Source organism: Merops nubicus, unplaced genomic scaffold (assembly GCF_000691845.1).
Source record: "Merops nubicus isolate BGI_N331 unplaced genomic scaffold, ASM69184v1 scaffold22312, whole genome shotgun sequence".
NCBI lineage: Eukaryota > Metazoa > Chordata > Aves > Coraciiformes > Meropidae > Merops > Merops nubicus.
The window spans coordinates 1,333-26,724 of record NW_008591864.1 but is presented as its reverse complement, the minus strand read 5'-3'; the positions used below and the strand labels follow the sequence as shown (position 1 = coordinate 26,724).

Sequence of the window (25,392 nt, the reverse complement as noted above, 5' to 3'; positions counted from 1 at the left end):
GAAACCTGCAGCCAGGAAAACATTTACCACCCACTGCTGTGTACAAAGGAATTATTTTACAGTCTTAAAAGAAATTGCAAAACTCATCTAGTATAAAATACATTGTTTTGTCTTTGTGTTTGTCCTGAAGAGAAGAAAGCTTTTAAAACCTTGTAAAGCCAATTACGCTCTATCAAAATGAATTAAAGGAGTTGTTTACAGAATACCTACCGTGAGAATCTGGCTCAGCTTGACAAATGGTATTTTTATTGTTATTATTTATTTGCTTTACTGCTTGGTCTGTAGCTGTACAATGATATTGCAATGAAGAGAAAACGCTGACAGGTCATGTTCTGCTTCTATTGGCAGTGCTACTGTTTTATATTTAAAAGACCAATATCCTGGCAAAGCTCAGTAACTTTTACTTTATGCTTCCTTTTTTTTTAGACATTGTTTTATATGTCTTTGGAGCAGCCTTATTAACCTCTGGATTTCTCCAGAGGCATTGAAATGATCAAATGGCTCTTTGCAGTAAACATCGCAAAGCTGTCCTGCCTTCACCATCACAAACACTTCATGTCATTTCTTCAGGGAAGCAAAGTACATTTCAGAACACTGGGTTTTGTGTTTGTAGGAATGTGACATGCCATTAGTTTCCATGGTCAAATTTTGCTTTCCTCCTGTAACCAAGTATCCAAAATCCCGTATTTTTGATGTTTTCTGTGCTCCCGACAGCCAAAATGGCACTTTTAAAATCAACATTGTTTATGAAAATGCAAAATTATGACCATGGAGGAAGGTACTTTTATATGCAAATAGACTAACATTGATTACATTAAATGAATGTCATTGCAACATTGGTGCCCACTTTCCTCCTGACCTGGTGGCTCACTGCTGCCTTGGTGCAGCTCTTCCAGCTCTGCTGCTCAGGGCACTTGTTATTTCTCACAGTCCTAACCCACTCATGTGGGTGATAGGAGAACTGAGGACCAAGGCTGATTGCTGTGGATTTTGGTAAGATCTGAGTCCTGTGTGGTGTAATGGCTTTGGAAAAACAGGCTCTGGCTGTGACTGCACTGCTGAGCAGCCTGCAAGGCTGAAGCCCCCCAGGATGGGCCCGACGCAGGCTCATACAGCGCCCAGGTACTACCTGTTGGAAGAGCCTCAGCACTGCAAGGGAGCTGGCAAGAAATGACATTTTTCTGAGGGAACTTTGCCCAGCATCCATTGACTAGTAGACAAACACGATGCATTCATGCAAGGGCTGTCACTGTGCTGTACTGACTCGGTGTTTCTGCCTGGAAAACCCTTGCACTCTGACTGGTTTGTCCTTCCTTTCTACTTAGTGGCCCAGTAGCTTTGCATGAACCTCCAAGCATGAACCTCAAAGGGAACTCAAAAGAAGAAGGGTGTGCAAAAGATGACACACAAAATGCTGCATGGAGGTGGATGTTTCTGGTGGACAGGATTTCTAAGCAAGCCATCCCATGGTCGCTGCCCATGGGGTAAGCTCCCAGTTGCCCAACGGGGACACGATGAAAAAAGCCATTGTTCTCCCATCTACCGTGGAGTTCCTGTGGAGACATCACTGCCAGGCTAACAAACATTGAAGACTTTTTCTCTTGTAACTGGGACTGTGAGACCTGACAGCTGTTCTGCCATAATACTTACATCTATTCAGAGATGGAAATGGGAAAAGCTGCTCTGAGGCTCTCCATGAGAGCACAATTCTAAAGGCTGCTAAATGTTGTGATTTCTGGCACCGAGCTACTCTTCCAGGCCCCTGCTCAGTAAAGTATTTCTCACTGAATTAAGGGGAACTTAAGTATGTGCTTATGCATTTGGATGAACAGAGAAAGCCTGTTGAATCAAAGGAACTACTGAGAGCAGAGTAGAAACCCTTCAAAATCATGTGTTTTTTTTTTTTTTCTTTCCTAAAAGTATCTGCTATTTATTCCCAAGTCCTTCCTTATCTTGTTTACAACAAAGAATGAACAAAATTCCTTTCCCAAGGCTGGATAGTCCTGGAGCATATCCACACCAAACAGGGAGAAAAATAAGCTTGATATTAGGCAGATTAAATAAGCAAATGCTTCTTAGTCTCTTGACTTCTTTCTCTCCCTTTTGTCTTTTTTATCCCTCTGTACACAGTAAACCTACAGTTTTGTGGCCTTACCCAAAGTCTGCTGGATTTTATGCAATGCTTTCTGTTGGCTTAAATGGGTTTTGGAACAGACCTGGAGGCAGAGTATGGCAATATCTTTATACAAGTTTCTCATCCACTGTCTAGGGGAAGGAATATTAATTATTAAAACACTGGTCCAGCACACAGCCCCCAAGAATTGTCAAATATTCACTCTGTTATACTTGATTTAAAATTACTGTTTTCTTTGTGAACTTCCTTTAGGAACATAAAATCTGAAGAGCCTGAACAGGTTTCCAACTTCTAGCTCATTTTATATACAACCTTCAAACTGTAATTGCTTGTGAAGCACATCACACAGAAAGCTAAGCTTACAACAGCAGTTTCCAAACGTTATGACAAACCACCCTGGAATGGAATGTGCCCTGAATCAGAAGCACCCTGTGGCTGCAGTAGGGGTGGTTGCTGCTGGTGGTTGTGTTGCTGGGGAAGGCACAGCCCGACGGGCAGGGGCTGTTGGTGAGGGCTGCGCGTCCCACAAGCCAGATGCAGCACCCAGCAGAGTCAGGGCAGTGCCCTGGTCTCCTCCCCAGCAAATCCAACTGAGTACCCAGCTTTGGTGAGACAGAGGAACCCCAAGTGCCCTTATGCCCTTCCATTTCAGCTAATGAAGTTCACATAAATGAGCTGTAACGTTTTTGCCAGCAAGGCCCTGACCCAGCGGTCAGTGCCACCCCAGCAGAGGGCTGCTGCAGAGGCGATCTCACTGTGGGACAAGCTCCTGGTCTCTGTGCCACCCGAGTCCCACCATCACACTGTTTGGCAGTATTTTTCCAGACTCTTAAGCACTGCCTACGGGAAGACTTGGGCTCTAGCAGGTCACACTGGTGTTCCATGAAACTGAGTCAGGCAGAGACCTCCTGAGCTCAGGTCCCCCTCCCCATCCTGAAAGCAGAGGGGTACAGGCGGTTCCGATTCATGTCTATATTGTAGCACTCAATACACACTTGGAGATCTTAAAGCAGATTGTGACTTGTCATCTAGAACTAAAAGGTACCGATACACAGACACACGATGTGCTTTTGCAAAATGACAGAAAAACTGTTCTTTTCATGTTCCCTCGATGCAAACATGACTGCATTTTGCTTCAAATAGCTACCTCTCTAAGAGACATATTACCATCAGGTAAATGAATTTGCTACCCATAATTAGTCACTGTAAGGAAAAGAAGCAGACCAACCTGCATATGGTTGGTTTTGGGTTTTTTTTTAGTTTTTTTTTTTTTTTTTTTGAATTTGCATGCTTAATACAGAACTAGAAGGTTTAAAATCTCACTGAACATTCTATGTGAATTAACCAGATTCTAGAGCAATGTGGAAAAGGAAAATAATGAAAAGTACAGCTTTTCATTTCGACATATGCAGCTCTTTTCATGCAGGGTGTTCTTCTAGGTTCTTCCTTTTTCAAAATTACGCTTTGCATTAAAGAACATAGCCAGTGTAAACACAGTCTGTAACACTGAGAGAACAGTGCAAATTTTGTAAAGGTCTGGGAGGAGGTTGAAATACACAGATTTATAATGAAGGTAAAATCACTTTCTTTCTCAGTAGAAAAATACGTATATTAAACACCTATATGTTCAGAACTTAACTTCACAAAAGAGCAAGTTATAGTCCTATACTGTGTAATAAATGAATATCTTTTCTAGATTTCCATTTCCAGTGTTAGTGTCAAATGCATAATAATGTTAGAAAAAAACCAAGAGAATCGTTTAGGACTTACTTAATGAAAATCTTACAGATAACAAGTGGTGTAAGAGGGCAAAGAAAAAAGAGCTGGGGAAAGAAGCAATGGAAAAATACTGACCTCTCTGAATTATTGCACATTTGAGATCATTCTCATGGCCTTTGGGCCAATTCTGGATACTTTTAAGTCTTAGGTCAGTGTTTGTTTCCATTTGACTGTAGGGTACAATTTAGGAACCACTGCAAAATGTCAAGGATTTACCAAACTTGTTTGCTGATGAAACCACAGGCAGCTGAGTGCAGAGTGCTAACTTTATTCATGCAAAGAGAACAATGCTAAAAACCTACTGAAACACAGACAAGGCTGCCTGCCAGAAAAATATTTTTGGGAACTTGCTCCTGCAGATCTTACTGAGACAAAATTCTCCTGTCTTACCTTTTTTTTTTTTTTTTTTTTTTAATTAAAGCTGTGCCAAAAACCTGCAAAACTGTCTTTTGCCTTCATTGTTTAGAGCTTTTTCCTGGAGTACTGTTATCTCCATGGTCTGACTCTGCAACCCTTCATCAGCTGAGTATGGAGATCTCCATGGAACAGGCTGGTCCAGAGAGGCCTCAGCCCGCTGAGTCGCAGTGCCTGGTCTGAGCACCTGTGCAACACTCCTCATCCATGAGCAGCAAGAATCCCTCCCGTGACAGAGAGATGACAGGATCCTGTTTGACTGATGGGATCACTCACCTACAGTGAGAAATGCAAGACCTTACAAACTGCTTAAAAATGTCACTTCTCACTGGTTGTGCAGAGAGCAGAAATATTCCTGCTTCAGCCATATTTAAAATGTACACAAACTGACAGGTAGATAAAGAGAGGGAACTGTCTCAGGTGATTATCACTGCAACTGAAGTCAGGCTACTAGTAAACCTGAATAATTTAGCACTTCATCTCTGAATATTGCTGTAGTAATCATTTTCTATTGCTAATGTTATCACAAAAAGGTTGATTTCAAATTGTAACTACTGATTTTGGACAAAAAAATTGTATGTAAAATTACATTGCCTTTACTAAAAAATCTTAAAAGAGCTCAAAGATCTTAAGAAATTTCAAATTAATAAACTGGCCAACAGATAAACAGATAAATTTGTACTTAAACTGTTTTTAGAAAGTCATTAAAATATGAAAAAAGTGAAATAATCTATAATCAAAAGAAAAATTGTTCAAAATCCTCTTAAACGTCTTCTGATATTCTAGTGGGTTAATAAAACCACATTGCTAACCATTGACTAGGAATACAACATGCCTCAATAATAAAATGAAGAGATGCTGATGTGAGCAGGTGATTTATTCTGCAGTAGCTGTTACTAAGCATTTTATTGATAAAGCTTCATCTGCATTGTTTCAGCTGGTCGTCTTCTAAAAACGTATTTGTGAGACAACGTTACTGGGAAGGTTTCCTCCTCCTTCCTTTTGAGAATGACTCACCCCTTGTGGCCTGTGCAGGAGATAATCACTTTTGTAGCATGATTAGAATGTCAAACTGTACTGAAAAACCCAACAACTTCCATGTATTTCAAATACTATTACTTAAATATGTATGGATGTTGGAGATCATATACAGTGATATCCATCCCAGATTGTAAACCTACTGTAAAATGATGGGATTTTTCTTTTTTTTTTTTTTTTTTTTTTCTATTCCCCCTCCTTTTTAAAGAAGCAATAAAACTGTACATTAAAAGACTGGCAGGACATTACTGAGTTACAAAAGAATGCCCCCTTTGTCAATAATTTGTAAATGTAAACAAAAAAGTTCAAGTAGAAAAGCAAACGAGTGTGCTGCTCTTTCAAATATGTTTTCTCACCCCATGGGGTTAGGGCAAAGTTCTTTAAAAAGCATCTTCATGGCGGTCATGAAGCATCTCCAAAGAGTCCTGATCTTCACTACCAAATATCACTGGTGAAGCTAAGCTCCTTTGCTGATAAAGGCAGCAGTGGGTTGTTCCTGTGAAACTCCTGGGGGTCCTTCATGGCATTGTTAAGAGGTAGCTGTCCATTTAGTAGCGTCAGAGGAATGTTACAGTATGTGTGATGGTTGCTTATGGAGGCCAGTGGCAACGTGGCTGCTGACACATCGTACTCGTAGCCTCTGCAGTAATGTCTCATTTGCACAGAGTCTGCTTGGTGGTAATCAGTTAAATCAGCCCGCGATTCTACCAGCGTGGCAGACGTGCCTGTCACAGCAAGAGAGGGTACAGTCTGGAGATCTCCAAAGAGGCCCTGCTCTGCAGAATCCAGGACCTGATGCCGAGACACCACCTCCTTTTTCTTCCCTGGCATTTCAAAGACTAGGCGCTTCCAAAACTTAGAATTCAGTTTGCTGCTTTTTGGTCCTTTCCACTTGACCACTGAGAGAAGTTTGATGGTGTGCTTTAAAGATTCCACTTCGTGATAATTCACCTTCCCTTTTAATTCAGTACACTCAATCAAAATAACTTTGATTTCTCCACTGACTAGCATGTTATGGAGTCTGTTTTCCATCTCAAAAATACTCCATCCTCTCCTGAGAACATAGTCTGGAGTTAACACGATAATGAGTCTTCTGCTTTGTTCAACACATCTTGTGAGATCTTCAATGTAGGCTACAAATTATAGAAAGAGAGAAAGAGTAAAGAATAAAGAAGTCTATTGTATCAAAACATCAGGCTTGCAATCAAGTACAACAAAATCCTACAGCTTACTGATCCACAACATTTAAGACAAGGAGCATTTCACAATATACTCCAACAAAAATAGGCTTGTGAACCATAACGTATTTCTATTTATGGAGTACCTATAGAAAACTCCTTAACAATGCTCTCCATCCTGCACTGGTTTTCCCTCTTCATCTCAACAGAATGACATTTACATAATATCCTCACTGTGTAGATGCATTAGTGACTAAAAATAGTTCACTTACTGCAAAATTATAGATGGATGTAATGTTTGTGTAAATTTTAACATGAGCAGCGGTCACGATTAACATCGCGCTGAGGGAAGCACTCTCTGGGAAGCAGTTCTTGTGTTTCAGATGCAAGGACATGAGGGTGCTGCAGGGTGTATGAACTGTAACTTGCAAGAGCTCAAAAGAAATCGACCCTCATCGCATGCAGAACTTATGCTACTGCATAGAAGCATCACGGTAGGTCTGTCTTCTCTAGGTTTTGGCCACAGAAGCACAGTAACGTTCTTTGTGGCCCAGTGGTAGGTTTTAATATCACAAACCTGTGCTTCTATGTACCCCAAAGTGTTAACAGAAACTTCACAAGTGACGGGAACAAATGGAAAATTTAAACAGATTGGAGGTGTTTATTTGTTGAGACATCAGTGACAAAGAAAATAATGTTCTTCTTTTATTCATGCATGCCAAGTAGTTGCAAATGATCAGTGTAAGCAGAAATGCCAGCCCCATCCATCATCAGCTTCATGGTGTCAGCTTATTGAACCACAACATAGTCTGGAAGTTGGACTTGGAGCCCTGAGTTTCACTTGTCCCAGGGACGGTAGGGAAGAGAAGCCAATTACATTGGGCTGACATGGAACAGGATGAGAAAGAGATCCACTTACAAACCTGATCCAAAACCCATTCCAATGAACAGACTTCAACAATTTTCAATGGGTTTTGGGTCAAGACCAGAAAAATGAAATAATCTGAAAAAAGAAACACTAAGGTCAGGAAAGTGTTTATTGCTTGTGTAGCATTATGATTGCCATGGATATAATTATTATTTTTTTTTAAAAAACTCCATGAACCTCTTGACCATGCTACTCAGAATGTGCTGCCTGACAACAGTGGAGAAGCATGTGTTATAAATGAAGACTTGGACACAAGAGCTGCACAGAACAGATCTTTACTCAGCACAGGGCAGGGCCTCTCTTACACACACTGCCCTCTAGCAGGAACAACAATTACAAATAACAGCATTAATCCACATCTGTTACTGCAAGATTCGTTTTTATAGTCCCAGGCACCATACCACAGCATGCTTATTCACACCACTTCCAGTAAAGTAAGTAGCTACAAAATAGGCCAACAGGAACAGTCTAAAATAGCTTATTTTCATGAAAGACTGGAGGCACAGTTAGCATCAAATCTGCCTTTACCAATGTTAATATTTCACCACTTAGCAGCAAGAAGAATTTCTTTCACAAATGGAAAAAAGAGGCAATTGCAAACATCCCACAGACACACAAAAATTTAAGACATACACATACATTACAAATGTCTATGCAACAATCCTGACTTTTAGTTAATGTTTTATGACTCTTTAATCATGCAGCATTTACAGTTTGTTTGTGGTTTTTTGTTTTCCTTAAAATATTTGATGAGGAAACCCCTCACATTGCTCTGGTAAAATAGTTACTCATTAATGAAAAAAATTAAACATTAAAATCCATGGGAGATGCAGTGGAGGGGGGAGAGAGTCAGCAACAATGAGAAAATGATAAGCAGAACTGGTGAAACAAACTTAAGGAAAGGTAGAAATGTTCAATACAATGGAAAGAGATTATCCCAATGTATCAACAGCTCAGACTCTTCATTTTCTTCCTTTCTTTCTGCTCCCAAAAAGAAAGAATTTAGGTGGGAAGCTTCATCATTAGAGGTTGAATCTGCAAGATACAGTAAAACAACAAACTATCATGCATCTTTCCTGAGACATGTTCATCCCTCCTTCAAACAGCACAGAACACTGCTGTGTGCAGGCAGCTCTCTGCAGGACACAGTACCCCTCAGCACCACTCATCCAGGGCAGTGCTAACCACAGCCATGCATGTCCTATAGGCATCCAAGAGAAACACCACCACCACCACGAACAAAAACTCACTCCACTTTCATCTCTGCAAATATCCAGAGGCAATAATTTCAATAGCAACGACCCAGCAATAATCCCTCCTACCATGGCCATGGAAAACTCACCGGGCCTCGCTTCAGTCAAAGAGGGAACGAGGTGGGAAGCAGGCAGGAAAACTCCCTGTTCTCTCAGATGGATACTTCTCCCCTCTGTGCCTCTCCCATACTTTGGCATGTAATGGATGTTACAACAAGTTAGAGCTCTGTCTACAGATGACTGAACAGACACCTTCACAAATGACCACTTGGTGCTCCTTCAAATGCCAAGTGTGCAGCCGGCTCACTGACAGACGTGGTCAATGTGCAGGGGGGTCTGTTGGTGCACTGTGTTACAGGACCTGGAAACCCCAATGAAAAGGCAAACACACTTCCCAGCCATCTGGTCCAGAAGCACTCAGTACTTCCAGTAACCTCAGCTGGGGACTACCACTAGAGGCAGGTGACAGCTTCCTGGAGCCTGTGGTTCCACTGGGTGCACTCTACAGTATGTACAAAGTGCACAACTTCCCCATGTCTGCAAGGAAAAGCATGGGGGGACAGATTCCTGGCTGTGGAATTTCAGGCTCTATTTTTTCCATGGGTGCCAGACTGACTGCATGAACCCCTGTGGTGCTAAATCACCCGCTCTCCTTTCACTTCACAGTTTGAGACTTCCCAAAATGCCACAGGTTCAGTTGTGTGTCTTAAGTGTTCAGTCCACTGGAAGGCATTAAATCCAAGCAAGCTATAGTGCAACATAGGATGGAGAAAAGAGTTGTTTTCACCTTTCCAGGGAGCTAAGTAGTAATTGTCAGGCAATGGCTGTTTCAAGAAAAAAACTGAGCAGGGATTTCAGAGATGACATCACCAACTAGGATCAACTGTAAGATTCCAGACCAACATACTTCCATTAGATAACTATCATGTTGCTGAAATTTCACTTGTGCTGTAGGAGCTGTCAACTTCAATGACATTTCATTGTGAGGGGAGAAAAAAAATCATCTTGAGAAAATCAGCATGGAATGATTCATTCTTAATTCCTAAAGAGTCTATTTTATCATAAACTAGAATGTAAAATTAAAATGTCAGCATTAGGATTAACCCACTTGATTTTATTGGAAGAGAACATTTTAAATTTTTACCCTTTTCCCCCCCTTTAAAACACCATTTTGCAATATGGCACAAAATAAAATGTTAGCATTTCCCATAGGAAAAAAACCCTGAATTACGAGTAGCTCCATCAGTAACCTACTTGCATTGCACCCAGAGCAATGCCCAAGGAGATGTGGACAGCAAGAACTTTCTGACCCATAAACAAGCAGATTTTGCATAGTTGCTCTTTAGTAATGAAGACAGATCATCTGACAGCAAAGGTGCTCACCAAACACTGTCCACATATAAAGATGCTGCACTGTAGTCTGAAGCACTGAAGAAGTCCCAGCCGTGCATCCCATTTGCAGTTAAATCGTGCACAGCTGCCTGTTGAATCTGGAATGAGCTACACTAACCACAGGCTGGAAGAGAACCCAGACAACCTCATATGCAGCAGACTAAGAGCAAGGAAATTAATAAACACCACGGACAAGCTGCTGCTTACACAAAGAAATGACCAAGTAACCAGATTCAGATGATTTCCAGAAGCAACTGAGGGAGAAGAAAAGAACACTGGAGATCATATAAATTCCTACAGATATTTTTGGGAAGCATGATCTGCAGCACCACAAGAATCAAAGAGCATCTACCACCAACCTGACGCTGGCTGGTTCCTGGCACTCTGGAAACAACCAGCCTTTCTATGTTTGGCAATGGGACTATCACTTAAGAAAGTTATTTATAGAAGAATAATTCAGTCCTGGTTCCCTAACTGAATAGTTCCCAAACCCTAACTCTGATTACTTTATTATAACAACGATTGCATCTCTTGATTTTCCTATTTATTAAATACCTGCTGCTTCTGGTAGCTCAGACTAGAACAGCAATGCAGCTGGAGCTGCTGGAACACTGAGTGGAGGGATGGACATGTCAACACCCTTCCCAAAGCAGGGCCAGCTAAGATTGCTCAGGGCCTTGTCCAGTACAGTTCTGAAGACCTCCAAGGCTGGAGGTTTCTTCTCAGTGTCTCTGGGTTCTGTTCCAGTGTGTGACCACCCTCATGGTGAGGAAAATTTTCCAAATGTTTAAATGGAATTTCCAGTGTTGCAACTTGTATCTGTGGTCTCTCGCCCAACAACTGTGCACCTCTGAGAGGAATCTGTCTCCATCTTTGTGCTCTCCACTGGGAAGACAACATCCTCCTCGGCTTTGTCTTTGTTGGCCTTTTCTTCAAGAAATACAGTTCTTTTGGGCTCTCCACTTACACTGTGTGCTCCCTGACCACCTTGGTGGCCTTCAGTGGGCTGTTACAGGGTGACCAGCCTTTCTGGGCTTTGTTCATATTTCTTCCACCTTCAAATGTGCTTCCTCTGTATTCCTGCTACCCCTGTCCATGCCTGGCATTAGGTGTAAGATTCACACAGAGTAGACAATCAGGGACTTCTGAAAGGAATTTTTGGAGCTGGGTACTCTATTCCCATCCCACAAAAATGGAGCCTAATTAAGGCTCTTTGGGAATCCCAGGCACACAGTCCAACGGGGTTTTCTCCATCCAGGAACCCAGGATCCTGGAACACACAAGGCAAAAACCACACAGATGGGCAGACAAAGCTTATAAAGTGCCAGAACTGCAATATTGACTGTTGGGTGCTTTTTATCACATGCCTCAGGCTCTCTCCTGTGTGCTGACAACCTCTCATTTTTCAGGTAAAAGCAAAGGTTTTTATTCCATCACTGTTGTTCTTTTCAGTGCCTGATCTCTATACCCTGGGCTGAGCTGGAGTGAATTGTTGGGGGTGTTTTTTCAATCCTGTCAAGATCAAATGCACATATGCTTAGAGAGCAACTAGATGATGCTCTAATAGATTTGTATTGCTGGTATTAAGAATCCAACTTGACAGTTTTGACCTCTTCACTTTCAGGGTTTAAAATAATTTGCAGAAACTATGTGAGAAAACTATCTCCCTCTGATGTAGTCCCAATTTTAGAAGAGTCAAGATCTTTCTCTCTGTAGGCACACCATCCTTAGGAAGACAGGAAATGGTTCAGGTGAAAACATAACTGTTCCTATTTTTGTCCCACCCCCAATTACTCACTCTTCTTAGGTCTCCTAAGTGAATTAAAAAGCTCACAGAGCTTTGCAGTGCATACTGTGGAAAAGAGTTTGTTAACAAAGTCCTGAAAACTAATAGGGTGGAAAAAATTATAACTGCTAAGAAACTTTAGTAAAAACTGCTACTGTGTCTTAGGGATCACAGACTCCTTACTCAAGCTGGCACATTCAATTATGCATTAGTTCCCTGCACAGAGAGGTACCTGTGCTGTCAGCTTTGACAGAATGAACAACTCTGTTGAGATCAACGAATGTTCTTTAAGAAAGAAAAGCTGCTACAGTAGTTCCTGGAACACGCAGCTCAAATCCTGGGTCACAGACTTGGCCTGGTGCTCACACGGCACACTGCATGTCACGTCTCCCTGCCGTGTTGCCCCTCTCACCTTCCAGCCTGTGTGGCCACGTGGGCTTCTGGACGAGCCAGAGCAGAGAAGTGGTGGCTGCCTGAACCCTTTCCACCTTGCCAGTTCAGGGAGCCGGGTCCATCTGCCCTGCAAAGTGTCATTGCAAAGGTCCTTGCTGGCCACCACGTGCTGGGCATCACCAAGGCCCTTGGCATTCTGCATATTGGTTCTCCTGCTAGGGCAAAATGCTCCACTGGGATAACATTTGTATCCTGGCAGGGCACAAGAACCAACACCTCCTGCAAAACATGACTCAGCCCCAGCTGACCTGAACTGTGGATACCAGGGATCTGCTTCCCAATGGTGAAGAGGTGGCCTCAGTCCCCAGAGCCATCGCCTGAGTCCTCCTAGGGACAGCCACAGTTGCTCCACGGGCATCCCTAAGACAGATGGTGCTCAGAGCAGTGCCCAGACACAGAGCTCAGGTATGCAGGGTGAAAGAGCTCACTGCTGGGTGCACACTAAGGCACATCTAGCTGCCACCTCTCCCTCGGCTGCATGGGGACACACAGAGCCTGTCACAGCTTCTCCCCAGAGGTTAGGGATGAACCAGCTGGACAAAAACATACTCAAACCTGTCCCTGAGTTTTTCTAAACGCCAGCTTTTTAGTTGATTCAGAGAAACGTGCAGGAAAATTAATGAAATGCTATTTAACAAAGCAATTTTTCGCTCGCTCTCCAATCCAAGTGGCAGCTGCATGTGTAGCCTCACGCCAGGGAGGATGCTCAATAACGCACACCCTCCTGTGGCAGCACCTGAACACTGCAGAGATCACACCAGACAACCAGCCCCACAACACAAACCCCTCTTGCCGTGGTGGTGGGATGGCACACACTCATGCACACGGGGCACAGAAGGGATGGAGAGTGGAAAGCATTAACCCCCTTACACCGAGAGCCGCTTACACCAAAACACAAGGAAATGCAGTACATGTGAGAGGAGAGATTTCCTAAAATAAGAAAAGACAACTGTGATCAAACCTCCATTTTTTTCTATAGAAATCCACCCTGAAGAGCTCTGTATTTTGTCGTATCTGCCACTTTTTGAAACAGTCCCTCTAAATTATGTTATCTTTACCTCACACAGCCACGTTCCACTTCTCGAGCCCATACGGAGAGCTTACAAATACAGGAGTCTGAGTCTTCCCTCCTTCCCCATAACCTTGCCCTCCTTCTTGCCCCCTCAAAATAAATTTTCTTTTCCAGTTCTCATTTCAGTTCTCATTTCAGCTCCATGTTTTATTCTGCACTGCCATTATGCCTGATTAAGCGTTCTTGAAGCTCCATGTGTTAGAATCAGGCCCTTTCATAATACTGAAGAAGAGAGTTGGAGAGGAAAAAAGAGGTATTAAATCTGTGAATGTTCCTAAATGAGAACTGACGTTTTCAGGTACCCTACATTTTCAGAAGAGGTTTAATGAATACTGAAAGTGATGACAAGTATTTGCTGAGTGTCTGTCGGACAAAAATAGACAAAAATAAAACACCATGCTGGCTGGTACTGCAATTGGAAAGGAGAATCTAGTTTCAGCTTAGTCTGTGCTTCGGTTTAGTTATTATTGAAGGGCTAGCTTTAAACTCTTTCATGCACTTCTATGCTTGCTATGTATAACTCTGCTATATTACTGGATATGAAGCAACTATTTACAACAGCTCTGTGATTTTTAAGGCAAAAAGATGTATTTTCTCTTAATAACACCTAAAAGTTCAGTAATACTTGCTTCTACTGTTAGAAAAAATAAGGCTATGAGCCCTTTCTGGAGTATGTCACCAAGGGAGTAAATCTCCCACCTTGCAGGGGCAGGGCAAAAGGAATAAGGGAGGGAGCTCTAACCAATGAGCTGCAAATGCACGTGATAAATTCACACCGTGCCACGGGACTTTGCATAATCTCTGACTGGGCTTTGATTCCCCTTTCCCAATGGTACAGGATTTGGAGCTCTGTTTCTAGCTCCCTCAAATGTCAGTGAAGAAGCAGGGTCCAACCTCTGGGGCAGGCACTGGGGTTTGGCAGCAGCAGGACTGCAGTTTCAAGTCTTTTGGCAGGCAGGCTGCTAATGCAGCCATGTTCTGGCTGTTTCATGTTTGGGGACATCTGCTCCAGCACAGCCATTGCTTTGTTTCCCTGTTCATGTTTCCTATACAGCAGCATATACAGAGAGCAGTTCATATGCTCCTCTAATATTTCTCATGGAAGTGGTGTGCAGACAGAATTTGTAAAAAAGCTTATTTTTCACCGGGATGGAATTCCAAATAAATGTGATATTAAAACGAACATATTGTGTATTAAAAATTCATCAGCATGAAGCATATGATTCATGGTCGTTTCTGACTTGCCCAAAAATTAATCTGGAGGGAGAGATGCCATCACTACAGCTAGGAAGGTATGGACATCCAAAGGTGCTGCTGAATCTTCAGATGTGGCAGCAAAACTGATTTGAAATGGACAACTGCCATTTCACTGTCAGCATGGAGAACAGCATTGGATCAGTGGGCTGTACAGAGCCCTCTGAAGAATGAGTATTACTTACACAATACTAATTACTTACACAATACCAACACTTCTCAGAGATGCAACACTTGGCCAAAACTTTAGGGAAAAAATTACACCTATAATATTAACTGGAAAACTATTGTAGCTATTTTTGAGACTTCAAAGTCAGGGAAAAAACCTAAAGACAATGGGAAAGATGATTTTTACCTGTAAAGCTGCTGCAGACAATTATTGGAGAAAAAAACCAACCCCATTTTCAATGAGAAAACAGAGACTACAAAATCTTTTTTTGAAGTTTCCTGCTTAGCTACCTGTGTCTGATGCAGAGGTTTTGGACTACAGTATTGCTTGCAGCACTGCAGCCTTTCCTGTAGGAAGGTCCAGCTCCTGCCTCCACTGAAATCCATGGCAGCTCCCTCTGAGTTCAGTGGTGCAGGAAGAAGCTCTAACCTAGAGCTCAGCTTTGCAGTCATGAGGAAACTTCTGCAGCCCTCACAACCACTTCACAAAGAGAGGTTTCCCATATCTGGTACTCATCGTACAGTCCAGGCCTTCTGACACCTCAGAGAGAATTAGAACTGAAAAGTCAGAAATACTTACTTCCACTAGGGATCAGGTCCCTGTCTGGTATGAAGAGCTTATATCCATAGTGCTTTTCTAGAACATCTGGCAGAATTTCAAGTGCAAACTGCTCCTCTTCATTATTATCACAATCTAACGCATCAGGATCCACTTTGGTGTATGAAAGATAAGCATCATATTCCTTGTTGTCTGTAAGAAAACAAATTCATGTTCAGCCTGTTGTTTGCAAGAGCACCAAGAAAATACTAGAAGATCATCTTATTCCTTGAAATTCAAGGGTCAAGGATTTTTCTGCTTTCTCAGCAAAACTGGGACTTTTCAAAGGAAAATATAATCTGGCTTCCACAGAGAAATTTTTCAGATTCCAAGGATATCCTTTCAATTTTCTTCTGCATTTTGAGCCAGATAATAGCTCTGCTTCATGTGGTCAGTGTACACATTTCACATCTGAAAAGATCACGGGCAAAATTTTGATACAAATACTAAAGCTAGAAGTTTTAATTTTGATCCATTATAAAAATAGCAATGTAATTCCATAGTGCTAATGGAAATCTGTCAACTCCTATACCTCAAGAGTGCTATGATTACAAGAAAGTTTTGAGCTTGGAAAAGTTTTTGAGCCTGGAAAGTTTTGAGCAAGAAAAACTTCTTTGCACAAGTAATGGTGAGAAAACACATGACTTAATTCAAATTAAAACCAGTTATGCAGAAAACAATCACAAACAGCCCAAACAATTTTTTTTTCCTTAAAACCTTGGAGTTTTTACGACTAACATCATAATTTTAGAGGTTACTTGATCCAGGACTATTTAACTGCTTGGTGCTTACAGTATGAGAGAAATAAGTCCAAGAGCAAAGGGGGCACAGTGGGAGACTTGCCCTTCCATTCTGCCTGCAGCTCAGGGCTGGAGGCAAAGCCTCATCAAAAGGTGGAGGCAGGCAGTGGGTGACAAGAGAGGACCCAGGCAACATGGGAGTGCAACACAGTGGTTTGGCTAGAAAGGGCAACACACCTCCTCCCCCTCCTCCTGCAGAGCACTGGGGCTTGTCTCCAGCTCTCTGCATCTGAAGCATGGAGCTAAGAGCTGGCAACTGTGCCAAGAACAGAAGTGGCACCACTGTTGAGCTTGGGACCCATGCTGGGATCAGACTGTCTCAGTGATATTTCTCTTTGCTATTCCTCCGCAGTAATGGAAAATAGTCTATTGGAAAAGCCAACCTTCAGCAATTCAGGCTCCAGGGAAGAGCACAGCTGCCATTATTTACAGAAAATGAAAAATCAAATAGTTAATGTTGCGAGGACAAAACTGCATGAATGGAGGATTGCTGAGTACCAATTATCTGTAAAGAATAGCGCACATGAAAGATAATTAAAGCTGTTCTAATCATCAATACATTCTGAGAGAAACAAAAAAAAAAGCTAATGATAATACAATACATTCCTTGATGACCTTGAAATGATGGCTACTTTCTTATAATTCCTGACACAAAGCCAGACCCATGAGGGTCAGAGCACAGAGAAAGCACGTGAATAATTACACATTTGTAAAAAGCAATTTGCCTGGTGTCACCATAGCTGCATGGGAGGATGCCCACCTGGCTTCCTCATATCTCTCTGAAATCAACAGCATACAAAAATAGTACTTACTGATGGAAAGATGACAGAGGAACAAACAGCGAAGAAATAAAGGCCAGTAGCTCTGGAGGCCTGTCCAAAACCTGCCACCCTGTCCATAATGAAGCCTGCCAAAGCCTTTTAAGGGAAGCTGGCCACCATGTGGGAGCTCTGCAAAGGCAGCAAGCCAAGCCCAGGGTGCTGACACTGGTTCTAAGGCAGCGGGAAGGCCATGCAGGGGTTGTGTGCAAGCAGCCCTGAGCTTCCTGCCCCTTCTGCTGCAGGGGTACGACTGCCCTCCCCAGTCACCTCTGGTCACACCACCAGCAAGCAGGACGTAGGCAGAACCAGTTCCCCTGGGCTGCTCTGAGTCCCTAGCCTTGTGTTACTTCTTTACAGTCTTGACTCCTTCTTCACGAGCTTCACATGCACAGGACATGGCAGGAGGACCTACCCATGCTTGCCCACCACTCGCTCTGTGTGCTTTGGATGCAGCACTGTTTGGAGATGTTTCCTAAAATGCTTCCCTTAACCTTCAGTATCATTGTATCTAAAAGCAATGCCATGTACAACACAGAAGTGAATACATCTAGCACTGCTTATACAGGATATCTTTAGGAATAGGAATAAAGCAAATGCATTGAGTTCCAATCTTCTGTTTTAAAGAAATACATGTATATAAATGGAGAGTGATCATGCTGTTGTTTCTATGCAGCTGACTGCTCATGGGAGCTCTGTACGTTCCCACTATAGCCTACAGAAGTAGATAGAAACATCCCCATCTATGCTTTGACTTCAGTGGCATCTGACTCCATCTTTCATTCTGCAGGATCAGAATGAGACACAAAGCTGCCACAGTTCTAAAACAATGTGCTGGAAAAATAAAAGGTTGTTTTCAGAATTAACATGCATGCAAAATCCCCTATGCACTCACGGGACTTCTAAACAACCAGAAAATAATATGGCTTCATCAATTAAAGTGATTGAACCGAGGAAGTTACAGGAATAAAAATGCAGCAGCCTCATGCTGGAAACTTGAGACAAATGAAGCCAAGCAGTCTGGAGGGAATTGCCTCTTTGGGTCAATTTTTGTTGGTATGAACCAGGGATGTGATGTTGATACAATCCCAAGGTGGTAAGAGGTAAATGACTTCCAAACCCACATAATCTCACCCTTTACTTTCTCCTAGGTATCAGTATAAATATTTTGCAGTATTGTATAATATAAAAAAGTGTGATTTTAGGTTTTCCCACTCACACAAGAAGATCCACAAAGAAGAAGTTTCCTGACTTTTATTCCTCCTATTTATCACTCCACATTCTAAAATGCCCTAGAGGTGATTCCACCCATCCTCCAAGACCCTGAAAGATTTCATTGTAGCTAAACATTTTCACACCACATCTGCCCCGTGCTAAACAGAAACATTTATTATTCTGATAACAGTAATGCTAACTGCAGAAAGCAACAGTCTGTGCAACTGCACCTTGTTTTGGCACCACAGGGGAAATGTGTTTCCTGCTCTTTTTTTTCAAATACATTATTATTTATAGATACACCATTCCAGACTGCCTACATGGCTCCTAAGTGCTGCAGTGGGCTATGAAAATATCTGTACTTGAATACTGTACTTCAGATCTTTAGCAAATAGTAGTTACATGCATATTAGTAACATATTAATTATGCTATAATGGAAGTGTTAAGAATATAATAACAGGATTTAAAGCACGTGGATTTAGTTTACCAGGGCTTACTCCAGCTCCATAGGAGCAGGAGTGTTTTATATTCAGGAGAATTAAAGCTTCAATTTAAAAATACATTTTTAGCTTCAGGCACTAAACAGAATATATGCTAGTGAGAGGGAAGAGGGAGAGGAACACTGAAAACCAGCCTTGTTTATTCCTAAACACACCCTCCAGCCTAGCTGCACATTTCCATCAAGTTGTTTACAGTCTCCCAATTAATTGAGGTAACCCGTTAGTCTCAATAACAATTGTGTCTCATTAGTTACTGGAGTTAGTTGGTGGCCTGAAGACAATTCAGTGGAAATGGCTAATGATCAATACCTGGCTAAAGGGCTGCCCACATACAGTATGGATCTCAGAAGAAGTGAGCCTGTGTATATGTGGCACTGGGAGACATGAACATGGAGAGTTCTTCTGAGGAATTAGTTCACAAATGACATCCAAGCGTCAGTAACAGACTCATGAACTATTCTTCTGACTCCCATTTGCTCATGGTATGGCCCAGTGACATTTCAGTGAAAAGACTCATTGATTTCAGGGGGTCTGGGGAGAAAGCCTTAGGGCTTCGTGCTATTGGGTGCTTAGTAGTTTAAACTTAAACTGGCAACAGGTATCTTTTGGGATTAATTTCAGTCTAGATGTTTCATCACTTCGGGTCTCTGAAATATTTCCATTGCATATATCGAGTTTCCTGAACAACTGCTTACCATCAGCTGCTTCATCTCCTCCAAAGTTCTGTCTGTAGAACAGCATTAACTCTATGTTGTAGCACTTATAGATGGTCACAAGCAAAATAAGCAGAAGAAGGATGGCTCCCAGTCCTCCAGCAAGCTCTATTTTGTAGATCAAATCTAAAATTGGCAAGGAAAGACAAAAAGGTTATGATCTTTCCAAGATTTATTTGCTTTAATCCACTGTACGATTCCACATAAAATTGTGCAGCTTCCAATTACAACCACTGTAACATTAAGGATGCCTGATTCTTTTTGTGCATTACTTATTGCTTAACTTTACACATTTACTCCATTCACTGCCCATCTGAAATCACCATCCAAAATACACTCGAAGCTATAATCATAATTTTTGTACAAGGGGTTTATGTAATGAATTTACACAGAGGATTAATCAACTTTTAATGAGCTTGTGGAGTTTGAAACTTCTGTATTGGCAGAGTGCATCAAATGCTGTGTGCAGCATGTGAGAGCAGATATACTAAACATATTGTGCCACATTTGGGAGGCTGTAGTTTCTGCCCCCCCCCCCAAATTATTAAACTTTGGTTTTATATTTGTGAAGCCAGTGGATGAGCTGATGTGAGCTGCCAAGTCAGGACTTCAGCTGAATCACTGGAGAATGAATTGAGCATCCAGAATGCCCAAGAGAACGTGAGAAGCCAGCAGCAGACATGAGGCTGCTAAGAGCCACTTTGTCTGAGTCGTGATGGCTACTAACAGAGTTCTCACATGTTTGTTTAGCTCATATTATACTTTCATGGGAACTAGTGGTAGTTAAAATTTCCTACTGGGATGCTTTTGTTAGGAAACATCACAAGCATTCTGCCTCAGAGAACTTCACATATTCATCCAAATGCAATTATCCATCTTTTACAGCTGGAGAAGCAGAGGCATCAAAAAGTGAAGCAGCATGTTCAAGGTCATTGAGCAAACCAACGTCAGAATGGGGTGAAAACCCCTGAATAACAGCCCAGGGCTCTGCCTGATGTAAGATGCTAACTTTAACAGTATTGCTCTTCAGGTTGAAAAGTTCTCTCAACACAACATTGCTCAGAACATCACCTGGCATATGTCTTAGCCATAAAAGACAAAAGATGACAATTTGACAATATTTACCACAAACAGCCTATATTAGTTTAGATAAGATGTCATGAAGGTATTTGCTGCTGTGATAGAAACAACATGAAGATGTAAAAACTGTAATACAGGCAAGACAAAGTTTTCTGTGATCTTTACGCTTCTAAAACTTAGGTCAGAAGAAATTACTGGTATGTCATTTGTGTCATTTTCAAGATAAAAAGTAAATTAGTTGTGTATCTTTTGGGGTTATTCTTGCCTCGCCATGCCTTGTATTGCAATAATTAACATCAGATGTCAAGCTGTTCCCAGTTTACAGTATCTCTGATGTCTGTCTGCTAAGAAACCATGGACTAATAGATGGAAAAAGCCTATTATAATAGCTACTTAATCTCTCTGAGAACACAGGGAATTCATGGGACTTTTATTACACTGCACAATAGAGCTACCATGTGCTCTGGGGATAAATCTGGTCAAATGGAGAATAGAGTTGATTAAAATAACTTTTCAAGGAAAAAAACTTTTTTTTTTTCTGTTGTACTCAATCCTTTTTTGCTAGGCAAGTGAGATGATGGCAAATCTGCCAGCTTGGAAGGAGAGAAAATGCTGAGCCTTGATCAACTGCAGCCCACAGAGGAGCACAGACTTGTGTCCACTTGCTGATGGATGAGCAGGGCATTGAACAAAACCACAAAATCCAGCCCAAAAGGCAGAATTGACCTGCTTTTGCACATCCTGAATTTTCAGTCCTTTTGACCCATAAGCGCTCCTAGAGTCTTGGACTCCTTATTTTCATTCCAAGGTGGAGGCAATGGAGAAAACCCCAGAACGTTCCATATTCTTGCCTACTCCAGCTCTTACTCTCTGTAAATTAGTAAATAATAATATTCTGATAGTTTCTAATGTAAAATGTAGAAGGACTTAGTCACAACGTACCAGAGAGGCTTAGGGTTTTTAAAATACTGAAAGTCTCATAAATACCCAACAAATGAGAGACAAATATATTTTAGAAGGTTCCTCATCATTTAGTACTGTATCAATATCAAATACCACCCCTCCTCCAATTAATATTCTCCATGTCTTCAATAAAGGCAACCTCCTCAAAATAACTGGTGAGCAAACATCATTCTAGGATTTACTTTTATCTAAATTCACTGCTTCTCTCCACTAAAAGCACAGCTTGATTTTATTCTACAGTTCCTGACAAGTTATTCATGTTCCAGGACAGTTATATTACAGACTATGCAGACTTCAATCACTAAAATACTGGACTACTTTGCAGTTCCTTTGAAGGGAATCCTGAACCATTTCCACAACTAAGGGACAAGTGGGTGTGTTTCCATGTCATATGAGCACCAAACTTGCTAGGACAGCAGGGAAAAGAAAAAAAAAAAAGAAAAGAAAAGCAAACCCAGGATTGTCCAGAACTTATTTTTGAACTACTCAAAAGCCAATAACAATGTGGTCTTCCAGTGCCTAACCACTCCTTAGTAAAGAATTCTTCCTAATATCCTATTGAAACCTCCCCTGGTGCAACTTGAGGCCATTTCCTCTGGTCCTACCATTAGGAATTTGGGAGAAGCGACCAACACCAGCCTCACTACAATCTCCTTTTAGGTACTTGTAAAGAGCAATAAGGTGTCCTCTCAGTCATCTCAGAGTTATGCCTGATTCTATCTTTGCATTGGGAGCAATTTCTTCCTTAAAGCAACGTATGTGCTTATAAATAACTACCTGATGTCAAAACAAGAATTAACTCTGGAAACTCTTAAACTACAGCTATAACTTGGATTTGGGACCTACTCCCATTTTTTTTATTCAAGCCTTCCTAGTTTTGCAGGATTCATGATTTATGCTAGTTTGTGTACCCCTGATGGACAGCAGTCACGGGTGTAACCTACAACACTGTGAGAACCTGGAGACAAAACGGAGCTACAAGAACCTCTCCCTGTACAGGGAAAACACAGCCCTTAGCAGGTCAGACTTTGGAAGGAGGGGGATTTCTCTGGCTGAGAGAATCAGCTCATAAATAGGCAGATCTAAGCTGGAGAAAGTTAGGATAAGAAGCAATTATATCAAGTTGTAGAAAGGAAAAGTTTGGTCAAGTACTTATAAGAACTTAATGAATAACAAACAGGACAATGGGACAGGCAGTCAAAGGACAGGGTGAAAACACTGAGGTTATTTTAAATGACACTTTAATAGCCTGAAAGTCAACTACTGAGAATGCCTGAGGGGAATATAAGCTTTCTACAGCCACAATACAGGCAGAAATGAAATAGTAGCTGAGAAGTGATCCTTTCCACCTCCAAATTCTGTATTCAGCAGCGATTCTTCCATTATTTCAGCAGAGCTCTGAAATACCTGCGTTTTCTTGTAATAAATGAACCTAGCTTGTTATTCTAATGTATGCAACACAGCTGAACATTTAACACTGTCAACATAGATGTACTTGCTGTTGGTTGTATATTTATGAGGTTCAGTGGATGGGAAGGTAGAATGCTTTTTGCACTAAAGAGGCTAATCCTTCATCATGATGACCTGATTCCTTCATTAAAGTTGTGACATCCTGTCAGTGTAGATGTTGAATGCACATTCACGCGTTCCACACCACAACCGTGGGTCCTTGTTTCTCAGAGTGGTTTGCATCTTCTGTGCCGTGTTTCTGTGCTGTGATTTAGTGCAAAGTGTAACCTATGTTATGCCCTTCTTTTAGGGGGGACAGGAAACTCTGACATACAGAGGAAACTCTGTAAGTAGGACTTGATTCAACCGATTTTGACAGGACTGCATATTGTACTTTCACTTATATAACCTGTGGGTCACATGAAAGAATAGCAAAAAAACAGATTGACCCAAAAGTTTCCCCTCTATAGTAGCCCTTTTTTTTCCCCCAATACCACCCCTTCCTTGCCTTTCATTTTATACAGATTATAGCCATGAAACACAGCACTTAGCATCCAGCATGCCCTTAGGTGAACGGATGACCATGGGTGTTTTCCAGAACAGTGGTGCCCTATCTAGAGAGGCCTTGGCTGCTCTTCCTGTTCTTCCACCTGGCTCTGAGTTCATTTGTCCCACGGTGCTGTCTACCCTGGGCTCAGTGGTCAATCTGCAGCGTGTTTAAGGTACTAACAGTATCTTTAAACCTTCTCCCAGCAGTGACACTTTTGTGGGATTTTGCTGTAACTGTGACTTTTTTAACCGCCACTAACACTGTGATCCACAATCTGCTGAGGAACACGCCCTCTGCCTTACTGGTCTGAAGGGACACGAAGGGCTGGAACAGCACGTGCAGGTGTGCCCTGTAAAATAATTTTTTTTCTTCTCCTACCTGGTAACTTATTTTACAGCCAAGAATAACGGCAGAGATCTGGACACTGTATTAACTCGTTACTCAATGTCCTGTGCTGATAGCTCTGTGGTTTCATGTTGTGTCTTTATGCTGAGTGTATAACCTTCCATTGCTGTCCCAACAGTTACAGTGTTACAGCTTTTGCACCACCTCATACACCGTATCTTAGAGAGATCACCATCAAATAAACGTCACCCTAGGAGAGGTGATTGAACAAACAACCTAAGAACTGTAATGAGATACGGTTACAGTCCTTATGACAATGACTTCTACAAACAGCAGAGCACAGTAGGACCTTCTAAGCTGGAACATTCAAACCCAAGTAGTTTTCCTTCTGCTACAGATAACTTATGTGTGGTGGTATTCTCTATTCCTGGTACAGCACCGAGACAAAGCAACCATAGTGGGGTAATTCTCCATTGATTTGTAGCTCCCATGGAAATGTTTTCATTCCCAACACAGTCAGAAATCAAAATGCACAGCAACTGTTTAAAGCTTTCAAATGAAACAGCAAAGCCAGGAACTGGAGAAATACAAGAACATCTGACCTTCCTGCTGGGGTATCTGTTTTAAGAAACGCACATTTTACTCCCTTACACAATTACCTCTGGTCTAGTCAGTCAACTCTGGGCCAAGTTAATAGGCTTTTCCAAGCAAACTACTTCCACTAACGATATTGGTGCTTACTGTGGGACTGTATTCCAGGCAAGAGCATCACCTGCAAGGCTGGTTCACTAGAGACCGGAGAACAAATTCATGAACTTATTTCACAAATGGTCAACCAAAGCTATAACACAAACACACTTCAGTTCCAAACAGGCACACAGGAATCCAGCCTGGCTCAGAGAGGTCAGCAGGACCTTCCCTGCTGGCTGAGCTGCTGCTGCTGGGGCAGGCGAGGGCCGAGGTAAGGAGGTGCTGGGACCTACCTTTCCTGCGCAGGAGAACGCTGGCGTGCTTCCGCCCGTTCCTGTTCTCCACGTGACACGTATAGTTTGCCAAGTCTGCCTCCTCCACGGCATCAAAGATCAATGTCAACTCAACTTCTTTTTCTCCAAGATGTTCTCTGAGGAGTCTGAAAGGAAGCATACCGCCTTCGCTTAGCTGAATTAATACAGGTGGAAGATTCCCCAAAGAACCATGATTGCATTCCTGGCCTCCTCCACTCCTGAAGAACTTGGAAGGAGACTGAAGTTGCCCGAAAGACTGCACAGAGGCACCTTTCATGACACCCAAAAGCCTTTATTCTGTAGCGAGGAGCTGAATCAAGTGCAAGAAGAGTGACTACGAGTGCAGTGGTAGAATGTGGCTTGTTTACCTCGGCTCTGCCAGAATTAAATGCTAAAAACAATGTTTCTTTTAAAGGAAGCAATAAATACTGACTAACTTTCCAGAGAAGTAAATATGTACTACTAAGCCATGGCTGAGCAAATTATAAGGCAATATTTTAAACTCTG

The 25,392-nt window shown here is 41.9% G+C and overlaps 1 protein-coding gene across 1 annotated transcript; it reads right to left on the bottom strand.

Moving 5' to 3' along the window:
- Nucleotides 1–5,800: 5,800 nt before the first annotated feature.
- Nucleotides 5,801–25,024, bottom strand: IL1RAPL2 (interleukin 1 receptor accessory protein-like 2). Its single transcript, XM_008934994.1, has 4 exons — nt 24,865–25,024; nt 19,477–19,620; nt 15,430–15,600; nt 5,801–6,498 (listed from the first exon to the last, which is right to left on the bottom strand). The coding sequence occupies exons 1-4, from the start codon at nt 25,022–25,024 to the stop codon at nt 5,801–5,803; spliced, it is 1,173 nt and encodes a 390-aa protein (XP_008933242.1).
- Between the last annotated feature and the right edge of the window lie 368 nt (nt 25,025–25,392).